The sequence below is a fragment of the Corvus hawaiiensis genome, chromosome 25 (genome assembly GCF_020740725.1).
Source record: "Corvus hawaiiensis isolate bCorHaw1 chromosome 25, bCorHaw1.pri.cur, whole genome shotgun sequence".
In the NCBI taxonomy this organism is placed as follows: domain Eukaryota; kingdom Metazoa; phylum Chordata; class Aves; order Passeriformes; family Corvidae; genus Corvus; species Corvus hawaiiensis.
In genome coordinates, this window is record NC_063237.1 from 4,978,100 (window position 1) to 5,002,914 (window position 24,815).

Here is a 24,815-nt window from a genome sequence, read left to right on the forward strand (position 1 = left end):
CCTGCAGGATTTTTAATTACTTGGAGACTTACAGGACTGTTGATGTTCTAAAGAACAGCTCAGCCCAGCAAGCCAGGGGGAAAGAAATGCATTTATGTCAGTCAAATTTTTCTTTTATGAAATCGGCTCTTAAAAAACGGCATTGCCCTTTCCTGCGCCGGGGAATGAATTCTGACTCATGAAAGGCTGTAGGCCTATTAATAAAAAATTATTAATGAAAGAAATGCCCTTTCCCAACAACTATTATCCAAAAAATGCAGAATGCTGAGGCATTTTTCATAAAGAGAGAGTGGTAAAGACAGGCAGGCAGCGAGAGGGGCTGGATCTATGAGCCAGGGGCCCAGAAAACAAATTTCACTTTGCTTTTCTCTCCTTTTGCACAGACGAGACCTTTAGAAGCTGTGTCTGTAATTCACGCTCTCCTCTCCTATCACATCCAGAATTTATGCTGTCCCTTCTTTGCCTCTGTTTCCTCCACACCTCAAAAAAAGCTGGAAAATGCAGACCTGGATTTGTACTCAAAACCCTTCCAACAAGGGGTTCCTGGTGGATGTTTAAGGAGATTTTTTACAGGTAAAAATCACCTTCTCCAGCAGCGTCACCAGGGCGTTCTGAGAAAACTCAATTAAGCACAAATCTCTGGCATGGTTAATTTGCACCCTGGACATTCCTCTCAGAGAAATCTCACTGAAATTCTGAGTATAATCTGATGTGATGTGAGAAGAAGATCAACCTCATTCTTTAGAAGTCGCTGGAATCCACCAGTGCCTATAAAAAGCTTTTTTCTCCTGAAATCTTCTGTGATTCCAACAGGTGAATATTTCCCAGGAGTTCAGCTGCTGGAGACAGATCTATTTTTAAAACTTCTTCACTTCTTTTCTCTGGCAAGAGACGTTCTGACCATCTAAGCTGCAAAATGGTTCCTCTTCCAGGTGTGTTCCAGTTCCGAGGACATTTATGGGAAGCGCTACGTAGGATACACCTAAACCTTTATCACAGAGCACACAGTGGGGTTTTATTTTACCACTCATCTTTCGGAGATTCCGTGGCCTGTGAGAAAAGCAGGCCCAGCCAATTTTTCCTGTTCTGATCCGTGGCTGGGTTATTTCCAGGTCTAGATGGACAGACCTTGCACAAACCCAAAATAAAATCAAAATAAAGGTAATAGGGCCATTTAAACCCAGTATTAACCATGCATTTCTCCTCCCTCCTGAATGCAGCAAGCCCTTGGGGGAGCCTGGTTGAAGAATGCTTTATTCTAGGCGTTCATTTTAATTACAACCCTAATTATTTTGGTGCATTGCTATGACCCAGTTAACAAACCCACCTTGGGCATCTCGTGGTCTCCCCAACCCTGCCCATCTCTGCAAGGAGGGGAACCTCAGCTGCTGGCCAAATTATTTTTGAAACAAGCGGTGGAACTGGTTGCTACATCTTAATGAAAATGACTTCTCTTTCTTTCTTTTTTTTTTTTTTTTCCAAGGAGCCATTTCTATGTATATAAACAGCCCTTCCTCCCCAACCTGGTTAGACAAGAATGTTCCTGGGTGTGGACTGCCTTGTATAATTAACTGCACAGCTGGAGCTTCTGATCCCTCCACGTCTGCTCCTTCCTTTCCTCCTTTCTTCCCCCCTGCATCCACCTCGGCGCGGTCTGGGTGCGCTGCTCCTCCTCGCAGGAGCTGCGGGTGCGTCACTCGGGCAGAAGGTTTCCTGCATTCCAGAGCCATTCCAGAGCCATTCCTTGCTGAGACAACGACCAGGTAGAGCCTGCCTGCCTTGGAGGGGGCTGAGAGACGGGAGCTGGAGCAGAGAGCGAGCAGAGAAGCCATTGACCCTGTTGAGACATGGAAACGGGGAGCGCAGCCAGGACAAACGGCACCACCAGCAAGCCCGAGGACGTGAAGAGCCCAACTGCCCCCAAAAAAGAAGAGGAAGCCAAGAAGGCCACGAGCCCTGGCGGAGGCGAGAAAGAAGCTATAAAAGGCACGGGCGGTGCTGCATTGGAGACGGGGCAAATCAAGAGCTCCCTCTTCTCTGGGAGTGACTGGAAGAGGCCCATCATTCAGTTTGTGGAGTCATCCGACGAGAAGAGGTCAACCTACTTCAGCATGGACTCAGCAGACTCCAAGAAGATGCAGTTCGCCAGCGGCCAGATCGGAGACATGAGGAGACCGGCCCTGTCCTTCCCGGAGAAGGGCGACCTCAGGAAGTCCCTCTTCTCCTTGGATTCCAAAAAGAGCTTCCTGCCCGCTGACGGGGAAGGGAGGAAATCCTTGTTCTCTGCAGGGCAGATGGGGGACCTGAAGAAATCTTCCCTGCCTCTGGTGGAGACGGGCGACCTGAGAAGACCCTTCAACAAGGCCGACAGAGCCGCCGGCTCCCGGCCCCGCGTGAAGCTCGAGGATGTTCTCTGCGACTCCTGCATTGACAACAAGCAGAAGGCTGTGAAGTCCTGCCTGGTGTGCCAGGCTTCCTTCTGCGAGCTGCACCTCAAGCCCCACCTGGAGGGAGCGGCTTTCCGGGACCACCAGCTCCTGGACCCCATCAGGGACTTCGAAGCCAGAAAATGCCCTGTGCACGGGAAGACCATGGAGCTGTTCTGCCAGACAGACCAGATGTGCATCTGCTACCTCTGCATGTTCCAGGAGCACAAGAACCACAGCACGGTGACAGTGGAGATCGAGAAGGCAGGGAAAGAGGTAATTTGATTCTCCTTTTCTTCCTTCTGTTCCCAGCAGTCTGCAGATCCCAGTGTCACACCGCAGCCTTTGCTCCCCAGCCTGCAATCTCCCCTCAGATCATGGCTGGGATGGAATCCCGGGATGCAGTGGTGGTGGATGGGAAGTGTTTAGTGGAGAACTGATATTGCCTGCGTGCTGTTGCCATGGGATTGTCGTTCTCCCAATCCTGGCTGGAGCAGCACAGCGCTGGATTTAGGGATGGACAACCTGGTTTCCAGCACACCTGACTCTCAGCAGAAGCTGAATCAAAGCCAGAAATGCTGAGATTTTAAAAACTATTCTTGAGTTTTGATGGTGTTTGTGGGCTGTTACCCACAGAAAGGTGGGCATTGTTCAGGGGCAGGACCTCCACAACACAAGCTGTCAAACCAGTGGCTGCTAAAGTTCCTCATGGGCACTAATAACGATTGAAAATTGCTATCTCAGCTTCTTAGAGTGAGATGAGGTTTTGGATTTTTTTTTTTCCCTTTTCTGTTGAGCCACACCTACGGAAAGAGTCTTTTGAAGCTCAGATAGGAAAAAAAACAACAAACCCTGGTGGCAAGCACAAAACCTGATCATTTCCCCTGAAGTGTTACTGCAACAGGTTTAGAGGATGGACATCCAGGGAGATTCCACTAATGAAATGTCTTTCAGCTTTGTTTGCCTAAAGCCTCCTGTTGTTTGCTTTCTGGGTGGATGAGGAGATTTCACTTGTTCTAGCAAAAATCAGGGGCTCACCACGTTTGTTGCTGCACATCCCCTGTGGTAAAAGCAGGACCCAGCCTAGAAACAGGACAGGAGAGATGGCAGAAAGGAGACCTGCAAAATAATAATTATATAAAACAATGTGCCTGGAGTCACACAGTCAGAACCTGGAAGAGCACTAAGATCTCCTAAACCCCAAACCAGTGCTGTGATGTGGTGACCAGGCAAACACAGGTTCCTGCTGTGAGAAATTCTTGAGTTCCCTTCATGGGAAGAACAATTTTACTCTTTCTAGGGAGCTGGGAAGATTTATCTCATCAGCCTGAAAGAGCATCTTGTGTAGAGCTTATCTCTGTCTTCTCTGGTCTTTCCTTGCCGTGTCATCTCCAGCTTGCAGCCTTGCTGAAACCAGACAAAGCCTCTTCCATGTCTCAGCCAGCCTTTCCCAGCTTCCTGCAGGGCTTGTTTGTTCCGTAATTGCCTGTCCTCGTGGTTTTGATGTCAGCCCTGAACACTGCAGAGCTCTAACATAAAGCTGTGTCTGGTGTCTGCCGGGGTGTCCAGTTCCTGCCCTGCAATGAGGGGAACAGCTGCTTCCTGAGGAAGCAAAGCTGCTCAGATCCTTCCCCCTGTGGCTGGATACACCTCCAGCACCTTGATTGTAAAGAGGCGACCGTGGATGAGCAGAGAACTGTGATTCAAATGGTGTTTGATTCCTCTCTCAGAGTCCTTGAGTCCTTAGGTCCTCCTGCACTGGCTCTGCCGCTGCTCGGCCTCAAGGAGTTAGGATTTATCAACATGAATCATGCACATGTGCAAGTTTCTCCTGACAACGAGTTTGATCTTGTTGTAACTCGAGCGAGCATTCACTCAGACAAAAACAATTAGCACGAAAGCTGTTGCCTACGAATGTTTGTTCCCAGCCCTGATTTATTCACCAGAGGTGGAGCCTCAGCAAGAACCACAAAGAGCAATGAATATTTCCAAGCCCCTGGTGTGTAACACCTCTCCTTATCAAATCAGCCCAGCTGGAATGTGACCACAAATTGGGAGAGTGGCTGGTGCTGCTGCCCTTTTGGAAGGGATAAGCAACAACCCCACGCCAGGTCACCCCTATCCCTGCCCTGTTTTCCCAGCTTGGCATCCCAGCAGCTCCAGAGTAGCTTTAAAACCTCCAAATTCATTCTGCCACTGGAGTGGTGACCAGAATAAAGCTGTGTCCAGCCAGAGCCGTTCACACAGTGCTGGATGTCCAGGACTTATCTGCGAGGATTTCCTTGTCCCTGGCTGCTGTGTGACTCCAGAACTGGAGAGAGTTCCAGAACTGGAGGGGGTTCCAGAACTGGAGGGGGTTCCAGAACTGGAGAGGGTTCCAGAACCGGTGGTTATTTTGCTGCACTGCCAGCCTGGGCGCTCAGCGATCTGGTGGCACAAAACTGTCACAGAGTAAGCTGGGTTTAGGTCCATCTGCCCTTGAGTTCTGCAGGATTAATGCAGCTTGGAGCCTCTTTCAGGAGCCTGTCTTTGCTGTAGGCCTGTAGGGAAGAGAGGAGCTGTGCTTTGGAGCTGGGAAAGACCCTTCTGTGGAATTAGGAAACCCTGCTTGTCTCATGGAGCAGACAGAGACGGTGCAGCCCAGGAGAAGAGGAATGCAAACAAGCCAGAACAGAGACACCTATAGTTAGGCCTGATATCTCTGTCTCAGACAGAGAACACAGCAGCATCTTCCACTTTTCAGGAGCCTGGGGTGAGAGTCACTCACCCCCTGTTCCTTTTGAGCAGACACAAGTGAAAGGCACAGGGACTCAGACAGAGACATTTGTCCTGACTTCCCACCCTGTTCTATTTGCGTATTTTACCCAGCAAACCTTTAATGCTCTCCCCAGATCCACTTTGCATTCGTTTCCTGCTGCAGATTTAAAGGAAAAGTAACAGTTTGCAGCAGAACCAGTATAAAAAACAGCCGAGGAAAGGGTTGTGAGGCTGGATAATAACCACTGACACTTGAAAAGTGAGAATTCTCCACAGCAGCTCCAATAAAACCCTTGATTTATCAGCAGAGCCAGAGCCCCCCTTGGAGCCAGCATCCTTCCTTCTGGAAGGGGATCCTTCATCCCAAACCTGTTTTACAGGCCTGCTCTCCGAAGGAGACAACTTCACCTCTGCCTGCCAGTCCCAGAGCTGTAAACAACCTGGCACTACCTTCCAGCACCAGCCTTGGTGCTCAGCATGTCAGGCCAGCTCTGCTGAAAAACTCTTTGATTTGGGCTTTTTTTCTGTAGTTATTTATCTTTTAAAGCAAAGTTCGCTGTGGGTACAGGGAAGGGCTGCGCAGGAAGGGGAGCTGGTGTTCCTCCTTCCCACAGAGCAGCTTTGAAAAGGGGGGGATTTCACAAAGGCTGAGCCAGGCTTTGAAGAAACAAAGACGGATCCAGAGGGGTTCCCATCTCTGCACCACTTTCACTGAGCAGAGAACAAACAAAATAAAACCCTGGAAGGGTTTTGGGGCCTTTCTCGCTGGCGCAGCGCGGCTGTGAGATTTTATCTGCATCAGCTGTGGTTGCTCTGTGGACATAGCTCGGAATAGATGCTCTTTCCCCAGAGTTACCTGCAGGAAGGGCACTCTTCTCCCAGCTGGAAATCTAGGAAGTGACTGTGATTGGAGCAAAATCGCCTGTTTGCCCAAATTCTGCATTAATCCTCTACACTGAGGGCAGAATCCAGGGAAAATCCACTTGTTTGCAAGCAAGGAGTTCCCTCCAAGCTGTGCAGGGAGCCTCAGCTCCTGCAGTGACATTTTTGCAGGGTGCTGGCAGAGTCTCCAGAGGTTTTAGCCCTCTGACACCACAGAAACTGAGATGGGGAAATGTCATCTTAAACCCAGCAGAAATAATGTCTCAAACAACTCCCTGACTTTTCAGCCATGGCACCCACATGGACAACGAGTTGGAACAGCACTTCTCCAGCTCCCTGATTTCCTTGGGATGCTGCTGGCAGGTTAATTAGCAGAGCTCTCTCTCCCAGGCTGGGGACACTGGGGTGTTCCCAGGGCATTAAGGGCATGATGCTGCTTGTGCTGCTGCTGCCTTGCACAAACCACTTGCATCATTGTGCAAGGCTCATCATCTCCCATCTGCAGGTCCTCCACGGCACCAGGGCTGGGCTCAGCTGTGCGTGTTTGGATGGACGCTCTGAACTTTCACTGAAGCCTCTGAACTGCCCTAATTAACTGAGGCTTTAATAGGGGATCCAATCTTAGCTTGAAGGTTCTCAGTGCCTGCATTTCTCAACCAGCTGTGCTCAAAAATTGTCTGCATCTGGATTTCCTGGATTTCCTCCCACTGTTCCTGTTATTTCTGCTCTGGAGGGACCCCCACGATGGGGGGTGTTGCTGTTTTATCTCTCATTGGGATTTTCTGAACCCCAGATCTTCCAATGGATTTGTTCTGGGTGGTCCATCAAGGATTTTTGACCCTGAAAAATTGGAGAAATATGAAGGCAGATAGGAGTTTCCTCTTAGGGAATGAAGCTGAGGCACCGCCTGTCCCTAATACCTGTGTAATGCCACAGTAACCACTGTAAATGCCTATTTGTGATACACATGGACTGCTAAAGCAACCTTCCAGACAAAAAAAAGGTCTTAAAACCATCAGGAAATCACCTCCTGAACCCCTTGATGTTGTGCTCCACCTCCAGAGCACCCTCCCTGAACCCTGCTGCCCATGCCACCAGTTTCTCCACTATTCCAGAGTCTCCCCACACCTCTCTTTAACATTTCTTTTCTATGTTTAAGGTGGTTTTTTTGTAGTATTTTTAAAATGTTTTGCAGTACCACACACTCACACCTCCCTTCACCTCCCCTGCCTTGGCTGCAGCCTGTGCTGGTGTTTCTCCTTTGCCAAACCTGGCTGAGTGTGGGATTTGCATCCTGGCTCTTGGGACCATCTCTGTAATTCCCATTTGCAAGTCAGAAATCTCGCTCCAAATTGCTGAGTGGCTCTGCTCTTAAATGCTTGTTACACCCCACACCAGAAGCACCCAAACCACCTTTTGGGGGATGTTTGAACTGCCGAGAGTCAGGATCACTTCTACAAATCATAGTTCCCAAAATTCCTTGGAGACCCATCTTAATTAAAAAGGACTAGAAAAGCATAGTTATCACCCTCTTCCAGCCATCACCTGATTTATTTTTTTTTTTCCTGTCATTTTCTCTGCAAATCCCTTGAGTTTGGGAGTGTCTGCATGGCTGTGAAAGTTCTGCTCTTCCCCAAAAATTCCTTCCAGTCTTTCTCTGTAGGATTTCACTCACGTTCCTATAAGGGTGTCCTGATTTTTGGGGATGAGGAGGGAAATAATTGCTCTGGAGATGAGTTTTTACTTTGCAAACAAATAATTCCACCTGGATGTAGCTCTGGGGCTCAGGGAAACAACTGGAATTTGGGTGTCATTTCTCACATTGGCTAATGCAGTGCAATGGATAAATGGATCTAAAATATTTTTATCTCGTTGCCTTTCCCTGCTGTGCAGAGTCTTGATGCACAGGACATCTCCCACTGCACGTGGGAATGGAAACCAGCAGGAACTCCTCCAAGTCACTGTCTTGAAAATGTGAAAATTACGGGATCAAGCTCCTGTCTTTGTTCTTTTGATCAGTAGCAGAGCAAATTTTCTCATCTGGAATCCAGTGTGGGTTCCCTGGTGAACCTGTGCCACAAAATCCTTTCCTGTGAAATCCTAAACCCCTGGAGAGGGTGAGAATCAGCTCATGGCAGCCTTCAGGCCGCTACTGAGGGTGTGTGGATAATATTTAGATGGCCAATGCTCTCCCAACTCCTAAAAACAATTTGAAGATGCAGCTTTTGTGGCACTGAGACACCTCTGAGCACACTTCCCTTTTTTCTCCCCACTTTCCTTGTGTTTTATAAGGCAACAAAACCACCATCCAATCATTCTCCCTCCATAAATAGGGATTTTCTAAATTGGAGCAGCTGAGGTTGGTGCTCTCGGAGCAGCTGTGCTGGATTCCAGCTCCAGAGGGTGTTCAGACACTTGTCTGGCATCAAGACAAGAGCTCCTGTCTGGGCTGGTTCACAGCTTCTTCCCTGCTCTTCATTTCAAGTGGAGAACTGAAAACTTTTAAATTCCTGAGGGCAGCTCTGATCAATAAACACCCACATTTTCATGTTCCATTACGTTCTTGGACGGACAGCTGGAGTGTGAGAGTGGATTTATCCATCCACGCCTCTAACCGTCCGCCTGAATTTAAGTGGTTTGGGTTAATCCTACAATTTTCCTAAAGATCCCCCGTGAACAGCGGGTTTTGAGCACTCTTCTAACATGACAGAACGCAGGGGATTTCTGCCAGCTCCATAGTTCCTCAACAGCTCTGGGCTGGGTGTCCCACAGCCAGATTGCCTCTGGCCACGGCTGTGACCAACCTGCACACCCGTGAAATGCAGAAATGCACCAACAAAGGCATCTGTGGGGCAGGGATGGTGAATGGGAACGACCTGGAGTTAACGGGGCAAGGCTTTGCCAGCATCCAGGTCCTGGGCCGATCCAGGGAAACAATGATCTGGGGAAACGGTGCATGGCTGCCCAACCTCCATGGCTCCACTGCCACAAATTCCTGCACAAGTCCCTGCTCCGAGCTTCTCTGGGAAGCCACTGCACAACGAAATGCAAATGAATGCCAGCGAAGTTGCTGATCTCAGCCCAGCAGGCTCTGACTACACCTCTTCCCTCCTCCTTTTGTGGCTTTTTTTTTTTTTTTTTTTTAATTTTTTTCCAAGCATTCCCCTGCTCCATCGCTACATGAAAGCTCTCAATTCAGAGCAAATTAATCCACGATCCTGTCTAAACAGAATTCCTGCCGGAGGCATCATCCTCTTGTTGCAACACTCGTCAAACGTCATTCCGTAATTACATGAAAACTGTTATTGCTGCACAGGCACACCCTGGGCTGGGCCCTGCTCTGCACACACAGCTGAATTTTGAAACAGCTCCCTTCCCCTGCAGCTCATGACTCCCATGTGATTAAAAGCAGCACCCTGACAGCCTGGGAGGTGGGTGCTGCTGCTTTGCTGAGGGAGCTGACTGTGCTGGGATGCTGCCCGCTGGCAGTGCCGGCAGCCTGGACCTCCCCGCTGCTGCTGCTGTTGAGCACAGCAGGGCAGGCTCGGGGCTGTTTGAAGTGGGCCACCCTCAGCCCCAGCTCACCAGGCTCCCTCTCTTCTCCTCTCCTCCCCACAGGCCGAGCTGTCGCTGCAGAAGGAGCAGCTGCAGCTGAAGATCATCGAGGTGGAAGATGAGGTGGACAAGTGGCAGAAGGAGAGGGACCGCATCAAGGTGTGTTTGAGATGTTAAATTCACCTCTTCCTCCTGTGATCACCGATTTCTTTTCTCCTTCTCCTCCTTTCCTCAAGACATTCAGCTCTTCCTCACTCCATCCTTCCCTGGCCTCTATCTCGTCCCTATCCCAAACTCCAAGCCAAATCTTGGAAACAACAACTCCCACTGAAGGCGTCTTGCGACATTCCCTGCGGGGAGATCAAGCCCTGTTACAAAACCAAGGCACCTCCCTGCTTTGGCTCCTTTTTTAGGTCCTTTATGGCCCTTCCATCACCAGTAGCCAGGCAGATTTAGAAACAAAATCCACAAATAACCTGAAAAAGGGCTCTGGGTTGCCCAAACTGAGATAAGACAGCAGGAGCAGATGAAGTTACCCCAACAAACATCTTATTTATGGTGGAACAGCTTCTTTCCGTGCCGAGAGAGGGCTCCTTTATAATTCTTGCACCGTGGTGAGGGTTGGAATGGAGTCATGGTATTATTTTTTTCATTTATAGCCTAACTGAATAAAGCAGTGAAAGCACAAGTTGGAGACACCCCAGCAAATTTGCATAATATTAATAGGCAAAGCCATTCTTCTCCCTTTTATGTGGTGCAAGCACATTGGCTCACCAGCTCTGCTTTTCATCTGCTTTATTATTACTATTATTATTATTATTATGATTACTGGAAACCTGACCTAGAAATGTTGACTCTCAATATAGCTACATCCCCAGTCCTCCTGAGGAATGTTTCAGAGGCACCTCGAGGTCAGGCCTGTAAAAAGTGTTTCAGCACCTTTCATCCTTTGAAATGGTGGGAATTTAGTCCTCAAATTGTCCAGGAGCCAGAACCATGATTTAGGAGGCTACAGAGTGTTTTTAAATATCACTTGTGAGTGCATGAATGAAATAAGAGATATGCTCTTACCCCTGGGAAGGCAGTGTCCCCTTTGGATTGCATCCATGTGATCACTGCAGGAACAGGTATTGCTTCTCTTGGCACAGCTTTCCTGCAGCTAAGACTTGCACAGCTGGAGTTTCCATAACCTAAAAGCTGAAACCTTGGATTTATCCCCCTCTGTGTCCCTCTAGTAGCAAAGAACTCTGTGAAATCTTAATATTTTCTTTCTCCTCTTTCCTGCTGCCTCCTCTGTCTGCCCCTTCCCCATCCAGAACTACACCACCAACGAGAAAGCCACGGTGGACCAGCACTTCAAGGAGCTGATCCGTGACCTGGAGAGGCAGAGGGATGAGGTGAAGGCTGCCCTGGACCAGCGAGAGAAGATCGCCTCGGAGAACGTGAAAGAAATTGTGGATGAGCTGGAGGAGAGGGCGAAGCTGCTGCGTGAGGACAAGGAGAACAGGGAGCAGATCCACCAGATCAGCGACTCCGTGCTCTTCCTGCAGGTGACAGAGACCTCATTTTCCTTTCCTTTGTCCCCACGAGGACAGGATTTGTCCCAAAGACAACCCCAAATAAGTGTGAGATGTGTGAACCTTCCCCAGTTCACTGCACATCTGTGTCAGGGGTTCACCTGGACGTTTGGAGCTGTCTGTGCTCTGGTGGGTGAGGAATGAGCTTGGACATGCCATGGCTGCAAACCATGGGCAGAACATTTTCCTGCCCATCTTCACTGCTTTCCTTTGCACCTTTGGAGTCTAACAACAACCAGTTCCCTAGGATCTATCCTCTTATGCTCCTCATTAACCCGTGATCCCTCTTTTTTTGGCAGGAATTTGGGGCTCTGATGAGGAATTACGTGCCCCCTCCATCCCTCCCAACCTACAGCGTGCTGCTGGAAGGGGAGAGCATGAGCCCATCCATGGGGCTGCTCAGGGATGACCTCCTCAACGTCTGCATGAGGCACGTGGAGAAGATCTGCAAGGCAGACCTGGGCCGCAACTTCATCGAGAGGAACCACATGGAGAACGGTAAAATATCCCAAATATTCCCCTTCCCTCCCTCGCTGCTCCCCTGGAAGGCAGGGTCAGGGGAGATGAGGGTGATGAGGATGATGAGCAATCCTGGTGAAGAAGAAAGTCAGCAAAGAGCTGGGGGAAAAGTGGGAGTAACAACACCTGCAGCTGGAATGAATTCTGGAATATGGGAGTCATTAGAATATGAATTCTGGAATATGGGAGTCATTAGAATATGAATTCTGGAATATCAGAGTTATCCTGCCACTCCTGTGTGGGGATGGAATCAGTAGAACTGCCAGGGAATTCAAGTATCTCATGATGCCAGGGAATTCAAGTATCTCAAACTGGCCCCAGTTCCCTGGTTCGTGTTAGGGTTTCATGTTTAGGATTTAATGGGTTCCACCAGCTCCTGTGTGGGCTCAAGAACAGCCTCCCTTCCCTCCTGCCCTGTGCCATTCTGCCTGTGCCAGGCTCCAGCGAGCCCCTGGAAGTTCAGCAGGACATTTTCCACATGGGAAACTCCACAGATCTGCTGAGGCAGCTCAGTGCAGGGAGAAGGCAGTGGCAGAAGGGTGAATGTGGGATGGCGAGTCTGAAATCCTATTTGTACACTCGGTTAGCACATGTGGGGTGCTGGTGTGACATCAGATATTACAACTGCAGGGTTTCAGCCTCTGCTTGCCTGGCTGGAACATGAAATACCCTGCAAGCACCTGTCACTGAAAAGGAAGTATTTGAAAATCTAATTTTCCAAGTCAAAAGGGCTCCATTTGGGTGTTAAGCTACAACCTAAACTGGAAAAACTCTGATCATACTCCCTGTTCCACTTGGGAGAGCTTTCCTGCCTGCCCTGATCCAGGATGTCCAAGGCATCCCCACACCTGAGTGATGTTTAAGGAGATCTTTAAGGTGCATGCAGAGGTCACAGCCAACACCACAGCACCAAAATTAATCTTTCAAGTTTATAACCCACTTCCTCCCAATTAGCCATGAATAAAGGCCTTGTCTTGCATCAGGCTCACACCTCAGATTAAGCCAGGGCACCACGATGGGGCTCTGCTGTCTGCACTTCCCAGCTCTCCCACAAGCAGCCTCTGTAACCCTGGGCAGGTTGCTTAATCCCAGGGATGGGAATGAGTGCTTATCTCACCTGGCTGCCGGGAGGATGTAATCTATCAGTCATTGAGGAACCCCAGGAAGCAGGACAGCAGCGGGTGATGCGAGGAGAAATGGCACCCTGCTCTTCCAGGGGGATGTGGGAGCCGGAAAAGTGCAGGAATAACCTCAAGGCCAGTTCAGACAACACAAGCAGCTGAGGAACTGTGCTGCAAATCTGCAAATCGCTGTTAATTCGCTCAAATTCAGTGTTTAGTGGCCATCCCTCCTGTATCTACACCTTACACTGCCCATTCTCCATCAAACAGGAATCAGATAGACCAGATCCTTCTGGACCAACCTTTCAGGAAGGTCAGGGGTCCCACTCCAAGTGCTCAGGATACACAGCTAGAGGCAGGTTTTTAAAGCTCTCCTGCCCTTAAAGTAGCACCAGAAATTGAACCTTACTTATCTTTCAACACTGCAGCATTCCCATTTAAATTCTCAACACTCCACGTGCTCCAGATTTACTGACAATAACTTGACATTAATAGGTGTCAAAAAAACTTGACAATAACTTAATATGAATAGATGACAAACAAATCCAAAAATCGCTTTCTGCGCATTTTCCTTCCTTTGTTCACCTGAAGCTGTGCAGAATTTCCATCTGCTGGGATGGGTTTTGCCAGCCCTGAACCGTTTTCCTTGGACATCCTTATAACCCAACAAGGTTCTGCAGCTGCTCAGTCCTGGTAGCTCAGGATAAAGCCTGATTACTTCTTGATTATTTTATTTGGGGTCTCCTCCATGCTGGTGATGCCAGAAGCCCTGATTGTTATTTGAAATCCATGGAATTCAAGTGCCAAAACCATTTTTAACTCCTGCTCTGCAGAAACCTGGGTGCTTCCAGGGGCTTTAGCAAGGACACAGCTTGGAGTGTGCCTAATGAAAAGTTGGGAACAGGTGGGAAATGTTACTTATGGTGAGTCCCAGGAGCTTCAGAGCTCTCCCTTCTCCAAGCCACGGTGACAGATGAAAGAGGGCAGCACTCTGCATCCACTGGCTGCAAGGGAATTAAATCCATTAAGGAACTGTGGAGTTATTAACTTGGACTCCCCCTGAGTCACTGCAACAAATTCATTTGCAGCTGGCTTGATCTTCTACTGTAAAACACTTCCCAGGAAGAAATCTTCTATTAATGGAATGAAACCTGCCTAATAGCAGACTCCAAAGGGAATCCACGTCCTTTCAGTTGTCATAACAGGTGCCTACGTGGCGAGGAGACAAATAATCAGGGAGCATTCAGGGAGCTTAAATAGCACCGGAATAAATGGGAGAAAGAAAAGAAAAGTTTGTTCAGTGACTTGAGAATCAAAGAGTGGAGCTATTTAAACATGAAAACCGAATTTACTTCCTCGCAGAGAACAATAGGTTTACAGAGGCCTTCAAAGAAAGTGTTTTTATGAGCAAGTGTAGTGCTCAAGCCTCATTTCCTGTGAATCAGTGTCAGAAATCCAAACCCAGGCTGTGTAGGAGTAAGTTTCATCCATGAAACCTGAACCAACCACCCTTGTCCAAGAGTTTAGAGCTGCTTGCAACACAGCTTTAGCATCTTCCACTAAAAACTGGAGAAGCCAAGCCATTTAACCCTCCCAGAACTGATTTCTGCAGCTTTAAATAGTGGCGGTTCTCGATCAGCCAGCCCTGTGCTCAGGTTAAACGCACAAAAGGAGCCAAACTCAAACTTCTGAAGGCATTTTCAGCCACACAACAGTATTTTGGTAAGAAAACACCTCAACCCTCAGGGCTCGCTGTGGATTTTAGGAGATCCTGTGTCTGCTGAGAGGTTGAATCCTTCAGCTGGGCTCCGCCTCTGAGGGAACCTTTTATGTTCGACTCTGGGCAGCTCCAGAGCTGCTTTAGCTCCCAGCCAAAGATCCCACAGGGGGTTTAAAGACCACCAAAGTGCCTCCCCCAGCTCACGCCCTGCTCTGCTTCTCCAGGGGACCACCGGTTCATGATGAACAACTACGAGTGGAACCAGCCCGACAACCTGAAGAGATTTTCCATGTTCCTGTCTCCCAAAGGTAGGGCACCCCAGAGGTGGGCAGGCTCCCTTCCAGCTCAGGAAAAGAACTTCACTGATGATGTATCCCAAAATTTCCTCTCCCTCACACTTCCAGATCCAGCCCTCTGCACTTCCTCTCTTCAGCTTACAGAGCTTTGACAAGGTTTTGCCTCAAACAAGGCAGAAAAGGTTCTCAGCTTTATGGGGAAGAGCTGGAGTGACTGAACGCTATCCAGGAGTGAATATAGAGGAGTTTTAACAGGGGCTACCAGGATAAAATCAGAGTTTTTCTCCACCCAGAGCTCACCTCTCTGTGCTATCAAGTGAAAGCTGCACTAAGGATTAAGATTTTACTTTCACCACCAAACATAATTTTCCAGGGAAAGGACGGAAGAAGTGAGGAATGTGTCCTAATAAAAGGCAGGAGTCTGGAGTTCCTCTCTGAGCTCTGACAGCAAGAGCCCTGGTGATTTGTTATGTCCCACATGTTGCACGGCCACTGCAGGATGAGCTTTTGGAGTGAACCAGTGTTTCCAACATATTCAGCTCTAAAATCCCAGCTGTCATTCCTAAACTGGCATCCAGAGCGAGAAGCTGAGAGCGCTGAAAGCCCAGGCAAGGCGAGGAACAAAAGAGCAGGAAGGGTGGCACGGAACAAGGAACCACATTTCAGCCCTGCCTGGGTTTGCCAGGTGTCTCCAGCTCCCGTTCTGCAGACAGAGGGTGGGCAGGGATGTGCCAGCAGTGAGCAGGGACACTCCCTGCAGGCACATTCCTGCCCTGTGCTGGGGTTTCCTGAGGATAACCCAGACCCCGACACTGAGCCCTTTGTCGGGATTGCCACTGGGCCCTTCTCCCGTGCCCTCAGCCCACACCTGGCAGCCCTGAGGATGTTGTTTGGAGCAGGGCTGACATTCCCATTTCAGTGCCAGCAGGACTTGAGCAGGGCTCTTCCCAACTTCAGGGGCAGAGGGGCATTTTTTTAGAGTTGGGTTTGTTTTGCTGCTCAGCTGCCTCAGGGTTTCCAGGCCCTGTGCTGCCAGGGAAATCCTGCTCAGACCACAGACTCAGCCCTGCACCCAAAACTTTCCAGCCCCAGGGGAAGTTTGAAAATAATTTCTAAAACTGCACAAGCTGAGCCTGTCTCTTCCCAAAATGCGGAGCTTTCAGGTGGAAACGGCCCCAAAGGCATTTAAAGAGTGTGGCAGGGGTGTGGTGGGAGGAACACTGGGCAATGTCATCCCACGTGTGTCTGGGACGGAGATGCTTCCCAGCCTGGCAAAAAGGAAGGGAAAAAAGGAAGGGAAAAGCCATTTTGGCAGTGCCACAGCATGGTCGGTGCTCTCATGAGTGCCTGAACCTCCCTCTGCTGCTCTCTGGAGCTGCTGGCACCTGGGAGAAGAGGCTCCTGCTGGGATCCAGCATCCCAACCTCCTGAAGGTCCAGGAGGGATCTGCAGGCACTGCCAGATCCAGGTAGTGATGAGTGTCCAGAGCAGAGTGAGGGCTGTACAACAATTCCCCTCTTCCTGCAATGCATTTCTGACTGTCCAAACGCTGAGGGATCGTTCATCCCACCTCCACATCCGTGTTTTCCTGGAAACACAGACAATGCTGCCTTCCAAATTACTCATTCTGTGTTTTCTATCAACAAAGTGACTTTGGCCAAAACAACCGAGCTCATGATCGCACACAGAGCCTGTGCTGACGAACAGACCTCAGCAGGGTCAGGGCTCAGGGGTGACAGGCAGGATCCAGCTGCTGGAACCACACTGGTGGGGATTTGGGGAGCAGGATGAATCAGTAGGCAAGGCAGGAGATGCGACCCATTTAGCTTGCAGGCTGGCTAGCCAAGGATTACCTGATGAATAATGCAACATCCCCATCATCATTTCACTCTCTGGAGCTCTCTGCACCCTGTCCCTGTGTCAGCGAAGTCCAGCAGTGCAGCTGATTGCATCTTTGCTAAGGAATCCCATAAAACGGGAGGAAAAAGCGAGGACCACCCTTGGCATTGTGTAACAGGCTCGGAATCCTTCAGTATCTCATGGCAGTTTTGCTACACACCCTTTTTCTGGTGAGGCCGGGTCACTGCAGATTCTGCCCCAGGCCACAGTGGAAAGTCTGTTTGCTGGACTGAGGAATGCTCTGTGCTAATTACAGCAGCCCAAACTGAAGAACTGCTTGGATTCCAGCTGAATTTGTAAGGTTTTAAGCCCTGCATAAATTCAAGGAGACTTCCACTGCTCTTGTTGTTAAAGACAGTGTCATAATGAGTGGCTTCACACTGAAAGAGAGGAGGCTTAGATGGGATATTGGGAAGAATTTCTTCCTGTGAGGGTGGTGAGGCCCTGGCCCAGAGCAGCTGTGGCTGCCCCTGGATCCCTGGCAGTGTCCAAGGCCAGGTTGGACGGGGCTTGGAGCCACCTGGGATAGTGGAAGGTGTCCCTGGCTGTGGCAGGGGGTGGAATTAGATGGTTTTTAAGGTCCCTTCCAACCCAAACCATTCTATGATCCCACATTTGCTTGCAGGGATGACAGGATGGGGCAGAGGGGAGATATAAAACGTTTCAAACGCTGCCTCAAAGACAGAGGAACAATCTGTTCAACTGCTCCACTCTCCTTTCTGTCCTCTCCCACTAAGCTTTCTTCTCCTGATGTGTCAAACAGTCTGGCCAAAGCCAAAGTTGGAAAAATCATCTTGAAAGTCTTTGAATGAAGAGTAGAAGGGACTCGGGCACAAAGAGAGAGAATTGTGTAAACAGAAACACATCTTAAATAGAGAAGCAGCCCACAGGATGGCAGCAGAGCCGCTCCAAGAATCCATCTTCTTTTTGCTTTCCCAGTGCCTCCCAAAAGGGCTACGGCAGCACCAGTCTGCGTCGTGGTGGCACCCTGGGGCACACGCCTGGCACAGGGCAGAGGGATGTTCCTGTCCTGGTGTCTCTGCAGCTCTGAACCCAAACCTCTGCCTGCAGATCTCTCATGTTGAGTAGCCAAACCTGAGCTGGCAAATTGCTGCAGCTCTGTGGCACTGAGAGCTCTGCTCACTGCAGGAGAAGCCTATTCCCCATTCCCTAACACCCAGGGATAAAACCCAGGTTCTCCTCTGCTCCCTGGGCCCAGATTTCTGCTTTGGGGCTGCTCCCAACTCGGTGGGGACCTTTTCCTAGAGCAATGCCAGGTACAGGCCTCTGGGCCAGCTCATCAGGAGCCAACTGCTGAACTGGATGCTCTTGTTTTACAGCCAATTTCAACCCACGGTCATGGGAATTTTCCTCCTTCCAAGCGACTGAGGAAACACTTGGTACGGGTAATTCCGCCTTCAGTTTGAGAGGATCTAACCCCCCGTGCCACAGCTTTCTGCCTGACTAACCCACCTTTCCTGCTGCTCTCTCAGCTGCCCTGGCACCTGCCAGTCCCAGAGCCAGCTCCTGGCTGGGCTATCAGCACTGTGTGCACCCACCCGAGCCTAGGCTCTCCGTGCTGTGCTCACAGGAGGGAAAGGCATCCCTGCTTCCCGTTGTTCACACAGAGAAAGGAGGTGGAAAACACAGGAGCCAGTTTGCAAAGATCCCCAGATCCTGAACCATCATTCAGAACACTCTGGAGGTTGTGGCAGAACCAGGAGGAGACTCCAAATACTCTCAGAAGCATAAGGTGCTTCTCTCCATCACACCTTTTACCAATAAGTTCTCAAAGACACAGCCTGGCCCGTGTTCATGCCTTTTCTTCCCAGATCCCCATCTTCCTTTCCCTATATTTTCCTCCTTTGCCTCGTTCCTGCAAGGTCCAGCCTTTCCCTTCACGCTGGCAGCAGCCACGGCCACCCTGCCTGGGGGAGCTCTGGTGACTCAGGGCCACACCTCGGCCCTCCCTGCTTTCCATGCCACAGGCAGGGCTGTGTCCCTCTCATCTCTCAGATTCCTTCTGGCAGCCAGGGCCTGACCCCGAGGAGGCCAGGAGGGGAAGCGTTGCTTTAATGTCAGTGGGGTTTGAATGAAGCCTCCACTGCCAGGAGGCAAGGGCAGCGCTGGAGTCGTCCCTGCTGCCTCTGGAGGTGCAGGAGCTGCTGCTCCGCGGCCACACCTGCACTTGGGGCTCTCAGGAGAAAGGCTCTTCCCTGCCTGGAGCACTGGGATCGCTCCCACCCACTCACAGCTGCCTGCTCCCATCTGCCTTTTCTCCCTGAGAGAAAAGGGACAGGGCTGTCCCTGCCCACGCCCCCCGAGCCAGGTGAAGGCAGCGCCACAGGTGTGTTTGGAAATGCCCCCCTGCAGCCCCCTGGAATAACACAACCTCTTCTATCTTCCAGTAGGCAATGGCACTAAGCTGCCTTTTCAGTTCTCCTCGGTGGGACAGAATCCGCCCGGTGACTTCAGCAAACAGTCTGATGGGAGCCTCTTCACTAAGACCGGTACTAGGAACTGAGTATTCCCCTTCCTCCTGCCCCTTCTGAGGTGACAAGCCCCCTAATCCTGCTCTGGCTTCCCAGAGCATTCCCACACCTTGGCCTGACTGCCAATCTCCCAGGCACCTGCACACGAGCGACTCTGCTGAGCCAGGGCGACAAGGAGTGTTAAAAACTATTACAAAGTTTTGTTTAGTGAGCAGGTGAAGTGATTTTAAATTTTGTTTGGAATGGGATAAATTTTAGATGATTTTCGAGAAAGGCACAATGGCCATTCGCCCCTCTAGCTTTGTCACTGAAAAACAACACAAACAGCACAACCTTTAAAAAAAATATATTCAGGAGCTGCCTGTCCTCCTTCACCTGAACCAAACCCCCCATTCACCATCTCATCGTCCTCTCATCACTACCCACGGGTCCAAGGGCGCCAGAGGTGGAATCCAAGAGCACCAGAACCTGCTCAGAGTCAGGTCTGATTAAGGAGATGGTGGGGCAGGGCCATGGTGCGATGCCCTGACACTGGCTGTGACACAGCAGGGCTGCTGGCACCCGTGGGGCAGAGCAGAGCCGGGCGGCTGGAAGGGCTTAGGGCTTATCAAGCTGCCAGAGGAGCTGCAGAACCCCAGGCTCAGCTCTTTGCACTAATTAAACAGCCTGTGATGCTCTCTGCAAGAGTCACAATGCTGACTTTGGGACTCGGCCTGAATTTAATTGGTCTGATTGCATTCCACCTCTCTGCATTCCTCAGACGTTTTAATTAGCCAGCCCTTCTTTCCTGCCTTTTCCTGCCTGGTTGGATGGTGGAAGAGGCACCGTCTGATGGCTGTCGGCTGCATTTCCATGTTGAGCAATGAGGTGCCACCACTCAATTAGTGCCACCACTAATGAGGTGGCACTTCCAGTCCTGCTGCTGGTCCTGGCGCTGGCCAGGGGACACGGGGGTGGTGGTGGCAGGGGCTGCTCTGTAACTGGCTGTGTTTTGTGTCGTCACAGCCTACCCCTCCATAGTGAGGCACCAGTCTGCAAAGGTGACGCCACAGACGTGGAAATCCTCCTCGAAGCAGTCTGTATTGGTAAGAAAAAGCTCTGTGGGGGGAGAGATTCAGCCTGTTCCAGGGAGGCTTCAGATGCAGGGATGGGTCCTTTGGAGGTGGGGAAATAAAGGCTTCAACCCTATTCAGGATGCGGATTAAGCCCCCAGCTTCCACAGCTCTGGGGTGTGGGAATAATCAGTGCTGCAGAATTGATGTTTGGAGAAGGTTTTGGTCTAAAATGTGATGCAGAAGATAGGAACTGTGCAAATCCTGTAAAATGATACTGAGAGGACTTTTCCTGCCTGCAGGTGTGCTCTCAACACCCACTCTGTGTCACTCTGTGACATCCAGAATGTGTAAATGACACCAAAGACAACCACATAAAAGCGCCTTGCTGGTCATGCCCTGCAGTGGGCAAATGCAGGATCAAAGATGAGGGGTCCGGCTGTGATCAGAAATCATCACAGCATCTCCGAGCCACTCGTTTTACACTGATCGTTGTCAGAGGCCCAGGCCAGGGATGTTTTAGGGCTTGTAGTCTCAAATACACAACCAGGGAATGCATTGCCTCAGGAGCACCAAGTTAATCTGGTTTTATTCACACCGCACTGCGTTAAGGCCTTGCATGATCTGAATTAAGATTGTCGAGCTTTTGCCCGCACAGATGAAATCTTACATATGTTTTTTTAAATTTCTGATTGCACATTTGTGGGAGATTATTTACTGTTCCATGGAAATGAGACCTGCAAGGAGCAGAGGGTCAGGAATTGAGAGCATTCCCACACTGAGGGAAACACACAACAGGTAGAAAGCGGCTGCAGCTGGATCTGCTCCGTTTTCCAGGCTCCCCAGGAGGTGAATCCTGTGGAAGGGATGTTCCGTGGCAGATTCTTTCAGGAAATCCAGCCTCGAGCCTTTGAAGGTGCTGCAGCAAAGCAGCAAAATTCTGCCGTCCCTTCTGCCTTGGGTTTGACCCTCTAAAACATCATCACCCACATCCACTGTGTGTTCCCAGTGATTTTTCCTTAATCCCCACAGAGAAAATCTGGGTAACTGCTCCCACCATTGCCTCCCTGTCTCCCTTCCCCTGCCATGCACACATCTGTAATGACCATTTTCTTTTTATAGCCAATATTCACCACACAGCCCTGAACCCAACAACTGAGCTGATAAATATGAGCATTTAAAAGCACCAAAATAGAAATACACACTCCAGGCTGCAGGATCTCTGTAGGAGCTTTTATGGTCTATTGGGCCAATAATCTGGCTTTTAAAATAGCCTTAAATGTGTATTTAAGTAATATACCTTCTAAAAGGTCTGTAAATACAAATTTTCACAAAGGATTGTGCTGTTTAAAGAGGAAGGTCTTTTTCATGCCCAGGGAGCTCTTTCAAATGAAGCCCCTCCTCTTTCATATCTTAATTATGTTGGAAATTAAAGCCATAAAATGAAAAGAATCTCGACAAAAGGGAACGTGGAGCAGGAGGTGTTGAGCGCTGAGCAGGGAGATGGGCTGGGTTTGCTCTGCCCGTGCTTCCTGCTGTTCCTAATATTAAATAGGGCTGCACTAAACGGGGCCAGAACATTCCTGTGGGCCCTCTCCCACCTTCTGCACCTGAGAACAAACCCAGCACACACTGGACATTAAAAACCCCCTCTTTTCCTGATTTCCATGGTCACTCCTTCAGTGGTAGGAGGATATTCCCACCCAGGCTGCAGCCAGTGATCCCAGCAAAGAAATTGGCTGCTGTTTTTGCACCACGAGGCTGCACAACACAACCTTGCCACGTGTTGCTCCTTGAAATGGGGCAGATCAGAGTGAAATTCCAGGGGCAGGTCCTGATGGGATGAGGTTCACTCAGGGACCGCAGCAAACGGAGCTAGAGAGGCAGAAAATGCCAATTCCTGTTGGTTCTGCCCCACCTCTCCATTTATATTTCTGTTTACACAAACATTGGGTGCTGCAGCGCACGGAGGCACCAACCAACGCTGCCCCACTGTGTGGGAATTGCCACGCACAAGAGTTTGGGGTTTGCCCGCCAGAGAGCACAAATAAACCCCACACGACTTGCATAACTGTGCGTGGCTCCCAGTGTGACAGCTCCCCTGAGCTGTCAGGTTAGTGAGCAATTAAAACACACTGACAGAGGCATAAAAATAAAGGTGACGTTCCCCTTCTCCCTAAAAAAGCCCTCTCATCAAGCCGTGAGTCACAGTCTAAGGTTTTACATGAGGCATCGTTTGGCTCGGCAGCAGGGGCCATGCAAAGCACGTGTGTAAATCAAAAAAAGCCCAAAGTTGTTTGCATTTGATGGCTCCAGCACCTCCAGGAGGGGAAGGAGGCAGCGCTGTTGTCCAGGAGGAGAAGCTGGAGGTGCTGGGGCAGGAATTTGTGAGATATGGATGGATGGGTGAGGTGTAGGAGGTCAGGAAGAGGAGGGGGGCTCCAACTGACGTGCCCCAAATTCTCCTTGCAGTCACATTACCGCCCCTTTTACGTCAACAAAGGCAACGGAGCCACCTCCAACGAGGCTCCCTGAGGATTCCGGGAGAGCTGGCAGCACTCGGAGTGGAGACTCAGCTGCGGATTTTCATGGATGTACCCGCTACTCTCTTAACCTTACTGCTCTAATCTCTGCCCGGGACAGGGGAGGTGCACGAGGGAATTGCCTTTCCCTGAGGAAACCAGGACTTTTCCCCAAATCACCCGCTCGCCTTGAGAGCTCCGCAGGCCTTAACAGCGTAACCCCGTCCTCTGCTGTCCCCTCCTTGTCCCCTCTCTGTCCCCAGCTGCTCTGCCCCTCCTGGGAATTGTGGATGCTTGGGTGGCACCCCCTGCTAGGCAGCTGTCCCCCTGTCCCCAGAGCTGTTAAATCCTGGTGAAGGCCCCAAGCTGGCCGTTCCCAAAGCTCTTCCCAGCACGGAGAGGTCCCAGGCTTGAGCTCTTCCCATACCTCTCCACCCTGGGGACACCCAGCTCCCGCTGGGATCAGATCCCCTGGTGGCATCAGGCATCCCCAGGGTCCTCCAGCAGCTCAGCTCTGCTCCTCACCTGCCAAAGAGGTCCAGCAGGATCTTCCCAGAGCTGCTGGAGGAGGCCAGGGAGGCTTTCCAGCCCATTAAAGTGCCCCTCCAGCCACCTTTTCAAATTAAAAAATAAAAAGCAAATCCATCCTAGTAACAGAAGATTGATTAGATGCCATAGGTGGTGGGTGCTTTTCTGGTTTGTGGTGGTTTTTCTTAATTCCCCTAAACCCAAATTGATCTGCATTCTGTTGTTCAGCTATTTTATATTTTTTTCCCTGCAGTGGGCAATGAGAATTACTGCCGCAGCTTTTTGCTCAGGATCATGTTTTTGTATTTGTCCCCTGGACAGATGAATCACATCCAGGGCTGGATAACCATTCCATGATCTCCCTGAGGTGATTTTCCCTCTCCATGGACAAGCTGAGGGGTTCAGTCCGTGCCATGTAGGGCAGTCAGGGGGAGAAATGGGATAAAAGCCCTTAAATGGTGAAAACCAAGACCTAACAGCTCCTTTCCATGGTTTGCTCTATTCAGGCAGTTTTGGAATGGCTTTCCCCCCACTTTTTCCTGCTTGCAGCACCTTGCTGAGGGAGATCCCACCTGAAAATTCCTTCCTGGCTCATCCCTTCGCAAAGATACTCACGGCTTTGTAACCCAACACCTCACCCCAAACTCCTGGGCCTGAACGTCTGTTGCTCCAGAGAACTTGAAATGTCACTTTATAATGAGGGTTTTTTTCCCCATAAAGACCAGAGAGGGAAGAGGCTGGCGTGGTAGGGCAGGATGTGACAAAAGGGACGTGCAAAAAGGGATGGAAGTGCTGGGAAAAGCACTGAGGGCTCTGAGTATGTGTGTGAAAGGATAAAACCAGCCCCCTCCGGGTCTCACTGTTTGTTTTGCCCCTGAGCAGGTCCAGTAAAACCTTCCACCACCTCCTTCCCATGCTCCAAAATGTGGGCATGACCCTTCCTCCTCCTCCAAAGCTTGGATGTTAAAATCCCCCCGTCCTTCCCTGCCCTGAGGAAGGCTGGGTGGTGCCAGCCGGGACCTGCCTGAGGACACCACTGTCCCCTTCCTCCCGCTGTCCCCTGCCCTCTCCGCACCCCCACAGCCTCTTTGCTCCCCTTCCCCTCCCCAGGGGCCTTCCCAGCCCTTGCACACACGAATTCCCACAAGGAATGGAGCTGCTCCCCATTTGCCTCAGCCCTGGAGGACGCCCGGCCCCCCGCTGGTGCCCCCCAGCCCCTTTTCCCCCGGGATGGGGCACATCCCAGCCCTGTGGTACCTCTGCTTCCCGGGGGGGCTTCCAGCGAGCCTTTGAGGTGTGCAGGAACTGTTTTGATCATGTCTTGGTCAGCAAAGCAAGAGGGGTTCCACCACCACCTCCTCCTCCTCTTCAGGCAGGGCACGGCCGCGCTGGCGATGTAAACGAGGCCCCTCACGTGTGCACCACGCTGCAGAAATAAAGGAGAAAGCTCCATGTCTGACCAAAACCAA

General features: G+C 50.4%; 1 protein-coding gene across 5 annotated transcripts; it reads left to right on the forward strand.

The window, feature by feature from the left end:
* The first annotated feature begins 1,534 nt into the window (after positions 1–1,534).
* Positions 1,535–24,815, forward strand: TRIM29 (tripartite motif containing 29). Of its 5 annotated transcripts, none has more exons than XM_048328990.1 (9): positions 1,535–2,702; positions 9,684–9,779; positions 10,937–11,170; positions 11,497–11,695; positions 14,782–14,865; positions 18,093–18,152; positions 19,164–19,262; positions 20,250–20,329; positions 22,769–24,815. In XM_048328990.1, exons 1-9 carry the CDS (start codon positions 1,848–1,850, stop codon positions 22,829–22,831), a joined length of 1,770 nt encoding a protein of 589 aa, XP_048184947.1. In that variant the 5' UTR covers positions 1,535–1,847; the 3' UTR covers positions 22,832–24,815. The 5 variants fall into 5 exon arrangements, with proteins under 5 accessions (XP_048184947.1, XP_048184950.1, XP_048184948.1 ...); XM_048328989.1 differs by having other exon boundaries at positions 1,536–2,702; positions 19,161–19,262; XM_048328993.1 differs by lacking the exon at positions 19,164–19,262.

What these genes read in the sequence shown, in the direction of transcription:
- TRIM29 (XM_048328989.1), top strand. Translation starts at nt 1,848, where the DNA reads ATGGAAACGGGGAGCGCAGCCAGGACAAACGGCACCACCAGCAAGCCC. An exon ending in CATGTTCCTGTCTCCCAAAG is followed by an intron (nt 14,866 to 18,092) that starts GTAGGGCACCCC and finishes CTTGTTTTACAG; the next exon opens with CCAATTTCAACCCACGGTCA. An exon ending in GAGCCTCTTCACTAAGACCG is followed by an intron (nt 19,263 to 20,249) that starts GTACTAGGAACT and finishes GTGTCGTCACAG; the next exon opens with CCTACCCCTCCATAGTGAGG.